This window comes from Styela clava, chromosome 11 (genome assembly GCF_964204865.1).
Source record: "Styela clava chromosome 11, kaStyClav1.hap1.2, whole genome shotgun sequence".
Classification (NCBI taxonomy): Eukaryota; Metazoa; Chordata; class Ascidiacea; order Stolidobranchia; family Styelidae; genus Styela; species Styela clava.
In genome coordinates, this window is record NC_135260.1 from 9275275 (window position 1) to 9285739 (window position 10465).

The 10465-nt window shown below is 35.5% G+C and overlaps 1 protein-coding gene across 1 annotated transcript; it reads left to right on the top strand.

Moving 5' to 3' along the window:
• Positions 1-6334: 6334 nt before the first annotated feature.
• LOC120347257 (transmembrane protein 170B-like) lies at positions 6335-8406 on the top strand. Its single transcript, XM_078118079.1, has 3 exons — positions 6335-6597; positions 7215-7385; positions 7554-8406. Exons 1-3 carry the CDS (start codon positions 6501-6503, stop codon positions 7682-7684), a joined length of 399 nt encoding a protein of 132 aa, XP_077974205.1. The 5' UTR covers positions 6335-6500; the 3' UTR covers positions 7685-8406.
• The last annotated feature ends 2059 nt before the right edge of the window (positions 8407-10465 follow it).

The window sequence follows — 10465 nt, forward strand, 5'->3', positions numbered from 1 at the left end:
AATTTGCCATATGCACGTTAGTATTGAAAAATGTATAATTTGTTATATATATATTTATTCTAAAAAATTGTTATTAATAGTATATATATAGATATATGGAGTAGCAATCGACGGAATTGTGATATAGTATTCTTCAAAAGTTATCACTGAAATATGAAGTTATATCACATATGCATTGACAAATGACATTGAGTTGGTTAGTGACAAATAAAGTTGAAAAATCATGAAGATGACATAATATTATACTATACCAATAACGTATAGTCCAGAGGTGGCCAACCGGCTTTTGACCGCGATCGACTGAATCGTCAAAATAGCTCGCGATCGACTGACTGATCGGTAATAAGGTCATACACAAAAACGAATGAGTACTGAATATTCACGCACGCATACAAAAAATCCGCCGCTGCCAATAAGCTCGGTTCTTTGGGGGCATTCTTAATGAAATCGCCACAACATTTTTTTCATTCCATAAGACCTAGCCTAAATTTTAAAAATGATTTAAATATAAGCCTTCCCCTTAAAATAAGATCTAGGCAATACCACGATTTTTTTTCACCTAGTCCATAGCAAGAAATCACACCATATACGTTTTAAATGGTTGATAATCCATGTTTTGCAGTTATTTTGAATAAAAACGTGTTATTTATAAGTAAATGGATATCGGTTTTCATATTTTGTATATTTGAAAATCCTGTAATTTTCTACTTTGTAATTTTGTTTTTATTAATTGAAAAAATAAGACATCCTCCAAAACAAGCCTTAGTGTTATTTTCCGGAAGAAAATCGAAATAAGACCCAGTCTTATTTTCGAGGAAACACGGTATTATCCCAAACCACAAATGTTACATGACTGCTCAAGCTACCTAATTTACAAATTCTGACGAGTCCGATTCTTCGCTTGCTTTAAATTAATAAAATAAAAAAACTCTGATGCCACTGCCCATTGCTACTGTTGCGAGTGAGACAATAATATCCGCATACTGCAGAAGTTGCTGTAGGATCGTTCGTCAGTCAAAGCACACGATGTTTGGCAAGTTCATTTCTGAACCTTGGCTGCCGCGAAATTTGCATTTATTACGTAATAATATGCTCTATCGGACTTGTCCAGACTCAAATACTATACTGTATGCGTATATCGTATTTAACCCATGCACAGTGCTGCTTTATTGCTGTTTTAAAACACACAAAATGCGCTGCATGAAACTGATTCAGGGCAATTTGGGAAGTTATGTTATTAAATTCCCTCAACATCAGACGCGATCGACTACTCAAGACATGGCGATCGACCGGGGTCGGTCGCGTTTGACGTGTTGTCCACCCTTGGAATATAGTACTGTATTGAAACTGCATGTACTAGAAACGTGATACATGTTAAATTTGCTGTATAATCTCTACTTACATCACTCTAAACAGCTTATCGTTAACCATTAATAGAATTTTGCCAACGAATACCGTATTCAATTCACATTTTTATGTTTGTGTGTTAATTGAATGTTCAATTGATTGAATATATAAATCATATACCGGTATATATACTTAATCAATCTGGAGTTAAGCAATTAATCATTCATTTCTTCGACTGGATAGCAATTTTTAATGTCATTGATATCATTCATTCTCAACATTCGTACAACTTTCTTAAAATTCGAGTATATTATGGCCATCAACTTGAGATCGAGCAGGCAGGCACTTCCGACGGCGACAGGCTCAGTATCTGCTAGTGCTACAAGGTGTACAATTGGTGTTATTGATTCAGAACCTATACCCCCTAGTAAGTATAGTATAGTCTAATCATTTTTCATCGAAGTATTTGTAAATACGCATGTCATTTTGCATGTCTTTCGCGGACAACAAATTTTGCAATAGCCTACATCCGACACTTATCTAACCATATGCCGGAATTTTTAGGTTTATCCGAACCTAGAACATATCACCAAATCAACATCATTTTTTTTGGAAAAAGTAACTTTAATCAGATTCAATCTCCACCAACGATTTTTAAACATTTCAATCAACCTCAGAGATATTTTCAGACTTTTAAATGTTGTAATCACCCAAAAAATTTGCATTAGTTAATCGAGCCAATGCGCTATAGAAATTTGCAAAATGCACGTTAGTATCGAAAAATTATTACGTTGTTATACATATTTTTATTTTCTTAAATTGTGGTTACTAGTATATAAAAATATGGAACAGTAATCGATGAAATTGTGATATTCTTCAAAATTATCACAGAAATATGAAGTTATTATATATATCAATTATGCATTGACAAAGAGTTGGTTAGTGACAAATAGAGTTAAACAATCATAAAGTTGACATACTATACCAATAACGTATACCATACCAAACGTATTATAACAAAAAACTCAATTTAGATGTAGGGAAGCTCTTTTTGCCCGCCTTGGTATTATGGTAATATGGATTACGCGGGTGCCAAGTCTATATAAAATTTATCCGTTAGCACATTCGGTGTTTGAGTTTTAGAAACTCATTTCTTCCCATCTATGCATAGTTTTCTCATTATAATAGTCACAGAGATTATGGAAATTTTCACATATTTAAAACCCAATCTTCAATCGGAATACATTCAAGCTTATAATATTGACCATAAAGATAAACGGTTTCAGTTGAGTTGATTTTATCCCCTCGTGTGTAATATTTCTAGCAAGGTTTTCAGCCACGATGTTACAGAATGGAAAATATTACGAGAGCCTCGTGTAAATATCCAGCAATGCATGTGGTTAATGTTATGATAGCTGATGACATAAGAACTTCTCTTTTCATTTTCAACATGTGGGGATTCGTTTCCAGTAATTTTTGAAAAATTTCTCCGCTTTCGTTCTCGTGAGGAAACGATTCATACGGAATCGCAATGCCTGAGAATTTGCACAAAGGTTCCCATCCATATGAGCACTTGAATATAAGAATAACTTTTCTGGCCGTACGTTCTGTAAACAAACAGCGTACATAAAATTGCAACATATTAACCATACACAAGAGTTCATGGTCAAAACTAGCGGCAGGTTCATTTAAGGTAAAAACAATTATTTCAAAATCAGTATCAGATTTTTTAATTGAATATCAATTCTAAAATTACAGCGGGAAAGTAAGACACCGGATAGTCAGTTACTGCATCTAAATTCTTATACATTCGTCGAAAATCTTCTGTAGTCCACCCATGTTCAAAGATCTTAATCCATTCTTCGGACGAAAACGTAGCGTTTTCCATGAAATCGTATGTAGTATAGCCCAGCTAATGCAACGCTGCGTATAACGAATTGGTCTCAGTTTTGCTGAAACCCGTACATATTACTTTCATGATTCTAACTTATTGTTTGTTACAAAAATAATACAATCTTACAATTGCAACACTATCTTAAAACAAAACTATCTTACGCCAAATAACGGATACATAACAAACTTGTACAATTCAAAGTAGGCTATGCTAATTTCTATTTCTATAAACCACGTTGCTAGTATCTTTATCAAAATTTGTACAATGGCAGTAGTAGACGAAATTTCTCGCTAAGCTTTTTAATTCAAAACAACTCTCGCAACTGATATTTCATTCACACATAACTAATATGTGTAAGTATAAGAAATGACCTTTTCGACCGGTATTAATACTATCCTATTCGACTGTTTCAATACTTTTGAGAGTATAATGGGTATAATTACAAATTTCAGAACTTCGAAATTTCGCCGATTTTATATTATTTGAATAAGCATGAAAATGCAACTAAACTAAACTAAATCTGGAAATCTTGGAAATAGGACCTAGCCTGAATTTTGAAAATGATTTTAATATAAGCCCTCCCCTTAAAATAAGACCTAGTCAATAACGCGAATTTTTTTTATCTGGTCGATCGCAAGAAATCCCTCCTACACGTTTCAAATGATTGATATTTCATGTTTTACGGTTATTTAGACTAAAAACTTGTTATTTATAAGTAAATGGATATTGGTTTCCATATAATGTACATTTGAAAATCTCGTAATTCACTACTTTGTAATTTTGTTTTTGATAAAGGAATATATTAGACCTGTTACCATACCTATTACCATAACCTGTGAGAAGTCGGCTTTCAAAAGAGCCCCAAGGGAAAAGAATGCAGAACGTAGTTTTGCGAGAACGACATTTCGTGAACGTGAAGTTGCGAATATTTAATCGTTTGAGAACACGGATTTGATATATTTTCTCTGAAAATACCATGTAACTAGTGGTGGGATTCAGCCGGTTCACACCGGTTCCATAGAACCGTCCCACGAAATTTTATGAGATCAGCGAACCGGTTAGCATTACTGGTTACTGTCAATGTTCTGTTTGTAACAGAACCGGCTGAAAAATATGACTTTTGTGAAGGAACCGGCTGACAAAAAATTTGAATCTCACCACTGCATGTAACATAAAATTTTAGTTACATCTGATATATATATCAGATCGTTCATAATAGCTCGGTGTTCCAAATTTACCCTTTGTCTTCGAAAATTTCATATGTTCCGCGTTGCAAAAAAATGTTACAAAATAGCGTCTGCCACATTTTTTGAACTAAGCAAGTTAGTTGCCGTTTGTTGGTTAGAATTTATCTTTCGACGCCCTGAAATATAAGATCCACAGAATAATATTCACGTGTATATTTAACCGATATTGATCCAATCAAACCAAATATCTGAAGGATTTAGTTGCTATTTTCAAATATACGCTAACTCGTCGTTGCCCTAATTTCTGGCGTCAATTCTGTAACAGCCACACAACGTGACGTCGTCCTCGAAGTGAGCGACAGGACATCGAAGTCAGGCTGAAGTCAAGTTCAACGTGTGCGTGAGATGCTATTATTGGACACGTAGTGGACATAACAATCGTTTCGGTATTTTTGTTGTTCTTATGCTTGTTCTTGTTTTGATGAAATTTTCAACTTTTCTCGTATCTCTTGCGACATCTCGCGACCAATCCAATTTTTTTTACATTAATAACGCCCTCTATCGAATGACGGTCTTCGAAAGGAGTTGATTGAAGTCACTATTTGAGCCGCTCGAAACGACTTGTCATTTTTTTGCTAAAATGTGATTTTTTTGTTAAAAATAAATAAGACCGCACGGTCAGGTTCAGAGGTACAAGTACTTACTATAGGAACTGCCATATGCACGATAAACCACAATTTAGGTGAGTGAACACGTACCGTAATCTATCACTTCTTGCTTGGCAAAACCTTCCATCTTATATTCTGTACGTTTTAATCCTTATCTAAGTTTTAGTTTGCTCTCCTGATTTAATAATCAGTTTTTATCCTGTTTGTTTTTATGAATCATTTTATTGTTATGCTGATTATGGAGTCTAAATGCATTTTTACGTACCGGTAGCTGAGATTCATTTTGTGGTCAATTCACTTTTCGAACTTTTTTGAAAGCCTTTCTACCGATTTGAACTTTTCCTTCAAACCTTAAAGTTTTATTTATTCTCCATATTGACTTACTTCTGTACTCTGTACAGTCTATACAAAGTAAGTTTTTATTAATTATTTTATCATCTGTGTGTATATCTTGAAATATCCGATATCTTTCAGTAATTTTATACATTCACAGGATATTTAAGATTATTGAGTTGAGAATGATATCACTATAAATATCACACTCAATTTTGGGTTCTCATATCACAGTATCATTAGAAATACCACAAGACTAAGTCATCTATGCCAAGGCGCGGCGGTGTGGCTCAACGGGCTAAGCGTTAGGAATACGCTCGCCACCGCACCTCTAATTACTCTGCGTGGGTTCGCACTTCGCAGGTTCGAATCCCATGCAGGGATGGTTATGTGCGAGAGGATTGCTGGACTCCTCGCCGTCGTTGGGTGGTTCACGTAACCGCTGGTCGGTTACGGCTTCCTCCACCACCAAGTCCATGCTTCCGAAAAACAAACAATATAACTAATCCCATACCCGACTTGGAATGGTAACCGGACGAGAGGCCGTGGTTCGCCATATGGATAAGCCGTCTTATCGGCTTTCCTCTCCCCCGTGATAAATATGTAACTCCTATCCTATCCTAAGGCATGACAGGCGAAACCCAAATCTTAGTGGTCCTGCATGGCTTGATGGTCTAATTGCAAAATTGGGAATTTTTTCATAATTAAATTAATAGCAGAAATTCCAAGGACATAAAGGAAGTATGTTCAAGAACTTCAGCCTTCAGATGCCCCAATCGTATCAAATTCCACTGACAACATTTTTATGGTACAATGTTAAAATGGATAGATGGACATGGATGACGACAGAAGTTAGGTTTATAATATGTTGTGTGGGAAATATTAAAAAAAATACATCATTAGTAATGCGTTTAATATTCTTTTCAATATCTAATTTTGTGGTTGATGTTTTAGTATTGTTTTTGAGTATTTCAATTCAAATTAGAATGACTTGATATCTTAAACTGCTGAACTGTGCTGTCAGATTTAAATTTTGCCTTGTTGGCATTGCAACTCGTTGTCTAAGAGAGAATGGATTCAACTAATGATGATAATGAGGGAAATTTACTTGCTCCTTTACAAACTGTATTGAGTTTGTGGTGGAATGGGCATTTGAAGGAATTTAGAGGTATTAATATTGTTATTAAAATGTATTTTGTAGCAATATATTTACTGCTTATTTAGCTGAAACAAAACTGAGGGACTTGTTGATTGATTCATTGAATTATCTTGTTTTCTTTTCATTTGGGCATAGTTTACTTTGGAACATATTTTTACAGAATTAAATTCTGCGTAGTAATAAAATATTTACAATTCAAATAAATTATATAACATAGGCATATATATCAAATGGATATTTTATTTATTGTGGTTGATTTTATATTAAATTTGCATGACAGTATTGTCTTTCCATCCGAAAAGTCAGTCTTTTTTATCTAATATTTTATCTAAATTGTCATATTTACACTGGGTTGTTTGACCTGTCTTTCACTGGCTTTGTTTGTTATAAAGTGTCAAGATATTCGTCATAATTCATAAGATAGACATTGTGATATCTAAAGTATTAAAATTTCTCTAATATGTTGGAGCCATTTATTTCAATTGGTTGCTGAAAATCCATTGTCAAAACCAGTATGAAAATCTATATAAATGCCAGTAATCCATTTGTAATACAATGGACAAATACAGTTTGAAAGTGGTTTGAATAACCTGAATTCACTTTAAATATTGATTTTGTATATTTAGAGATTTGGTGGTGGGTGTTTCTATGGGCACTTTTTTCATCAATATTTGCCCATGCGTTTGCTTTTCTGATCAGTTTTTGCACACTTCATAAACATAAACAAGGACGATGGTATTGTCTGTCAATAGTTATCATGGGATTCTTTACACCACTTACCGAAGGGGTTATATCAAGTAAGTTGTATTCAAATTTGAATAAATTGGTCTTCAATGGTAATCTATCCATGTGAAAGTATGATTAATTCGTTGTACATGGATAAATAGGGCATATATATGGATTCCTTTTTTTTAACGTAAAGTGAAGTCACTGTTGTTTCATTGAATCATAATTTTTTTCCTTAGGTGCTCTCATAGCCGGTGTGTATGTCTCACTTGGGTGGACAATGGTGCCCAAATTTGCATTGGTTTGGGGTGCCGGACAAACTGCTGCTGTGATTGCACTTTCCTGGACAAGACTGTTGTCAACTCTCTAACATTACTGAAACTTGGTGATAATGCGATTTTCGAGCGAAGACCAAATTTTGCACAGTTTTGGAAAATGCTTCAAAAACCCTGCTAAATTATTGGCATTTGGTCTGCTGCATAGCATTTGCAACAATTGAGCACTGAACAGTTTCCCAGGAACTCAACTTACACTGTGTGTTTTGATCTGCTTAACTTGTGTAACTTAACGATATTTTAATCAACTGGCTTGAATCGAATCGAGAAGACTATAGTTATTTTATCTGTGATATTCGATACATCTATGCAATCTTGTTAGTTTTGACTGGTTTGAGGAATGCTCTGTATGCAGTGGTGGGATTCAAATTTTTTGTCAGCTGGTTCTTTCACAAAAGTCATATTTTCCAGCCGGTTCTGTTACGAACAGAACATTGACAGTAGCCAGTAATGCTAACCCGTTCGCTGATCTCATAAAATTTCTTGAGACGAATCTATAGAACGGGTGTGAACCGGCTGAATCCCACCACTGTCAGTATGTGTAACTACTAACTACACTTATTTGTAGAACTGAGTTCAAATGAGAGGTGAGGAGTAAACTATACTCACAACAGTAAAATTTCAAACCAGCACACTTTGAATATTGATTCATGATTTGTGTCATTTATTTATTTCAACTATCAGATTCAGCATTCACAACTTTTTTATTATATATGTATCACTCACTGTTTTGTTTACAATGAAAAGTTCGGTGTAACGTTTCATACTCTTTAACTCTTTTTTTTGTTTTGTTTTTCTTTTCGTTTTTAAAGTTAAAGAGAATTTACTCAAAGCATGGGCATGCTAACACACTCAATTCTCGTGAGACTTTATTATCAGCAGTAGGCCACGTACTTTCGGTAGTAGGGGGCTAGAGAGGGTATGGTATGTGTTAGCAGTAGATGATTAAAAAGGCTACTTGTCAGCAGTAGGTGACTAAAAAGGTGTATATCACTGGTGTTTGTTGATATTAAGACTGGGCGGTTAGGGCATTTGTAGCACATGACCAAAATGGTAGGTATCACACGCTTAAAAGACATCAAGGATAAAACGGGAAAAGGTTTCGCAGAAATATACAGTCTTGTACGACTGGGATTAAATTTGCAAAAAAAAATTGAAATCGACTGGTCCATTAGTTGTGGAGGAAAGCCGTCTTTTACAGGCATCCGTAATCTTTGCGAAACTACTCTTAGATCTGTGAAGCTAATGGGGCACTTCCTGATTTTGTCGCATTTGTGCGATCATCGGAGGATGGTGGAGTGAAACCAGGTGTATAACCTCAATTGATGAAACAAATGCACGTCTTGAATTCCACACGGACAATGTTTTTATTCCGAATAAACATGGCGACAGAACGTGCATTTCAGGAATAGGATATATTTTCAGTGTTATTACTGAAAAGAAGACTCAATGTTACCTGATAAGGTCTGGAGGTTCCAATGATATTTACTCGAACCAGCAACGCCGGTAGAAGTCATATTGGGGGTGTCAGAATAGGGCTGACGAAATGCGGTCGTTGCGTGTCCAATTGGGGGTGACGAAATAGGGTCGTCGAGTCAAGTTAGGGGTGACAAAATACGGTCAGTGCGTGTCAGATTAAGAGTGACGAAAAACGGTCGTTGCGTGGTGTCAGGTTAGCGGTAACGAAATACGGTCGCTGCGAAGAAACCTTGATGATTTGATTTCCGCATGTCGGAATAGTAGCATCGCGTTTTGAACTGGACCTATATAATACCAAACATAGCGTATATTCCGGTAATATTATGAAAAATTTACTTAATTTACCACATTTCTCTTTTTACATTTATATAGATAATACAGCGATATTGGACGTCCAATACATTTAAAGCAAGTATAGGCGTGACGAAATAGGGTCGTCGAGTCAAGTTAGGGGTGGCACAATACGGTCGGTGCGTGTCAAATTGCGGGTGACGAAATACGGTCGTTGCGTGGTGTCAGGTTAGGCGGATTAAAAAAAAAAACAGTCCAAATGCCGGGATTTCGGGATCGTAACTTCCTGGGGTCCCAAACCTACGCACTAGTTTGTGAACGTCCACTCTTTAAAACACTATCAAAATGAGCATACATTTTTTTGTTACATCCATAGGATGTTTCCCCGGGCATCGATTTTCTTGTTTATTTCCGTAGCGATTATAAATCAGCAATAAGTTAACAATGACGTAACAATTGGAATTAATGCCGCCGTCCAGACACTTATTTTGCTCAGACAGATATTCAAGTGAGGGTATAAACATTGTCTTTTTTGGTAGTTTTGCGTAATATTTTTCAGTTTTTAGCTGTATCTTAAAAATAGTTATAAATCAACTAACATAATTGTCTTTGTGTCTTCTGAGGACCTTTAGTTTACTTACGAGAATAAAAATTAATACCGCAAACGCTGCGATGGACTAGCCTAAAATTAGCTATCAGTAGGCTACGTATAAGCGGCACATAGTTTATAATTGCAGTGCTCGTCAATCAGGTGTATAGTACACCCCAGGGTGTACCAAAAGTTCAAAGGGTGTACCACATCGATAGAGTGTACCGCACCAAATGCTTTAGGGTACACACTAACACATGATATGCGAATTGCATACGCTATGGCAATGGTATGTAATACCTATCTAACTAACCTACACGTGTTTATTTATGCATAACGTATGTCTGGTATTTCTGATATCTGCTTATTCTGATTTTAACGTCACAATACCATTTGTAGCAGTTTGATACTTTTTTGGGTATGATCAAGTCTTGCGCTCTGGTGGACATCGATGTTT

Bases quoted from the DNA above. Each gene is read 5' to 3' on its own strand.
- LOC120347257 (XM_078118079.1), top strand. From the start codon at position 6,501: ATGGATTCAACTAATGATGATAATGAGGGAAATTTACTTGCTCCTTTA. The intron at 6,598-7,214 runs GTATTAATATTG...TTGTATATTTAG, and splicing joins GCATTTGAAGGAATTTAGAG to AGATTTGGTGGTGGGTGTTT. The intron at 7,386-7,553 runs GTAAGTTGTATT...TTTTTTCCTTAG, and splicing joins TACCGAAGGGGTTATATCAA to GTGCTCTCATAGCCGGTGTG.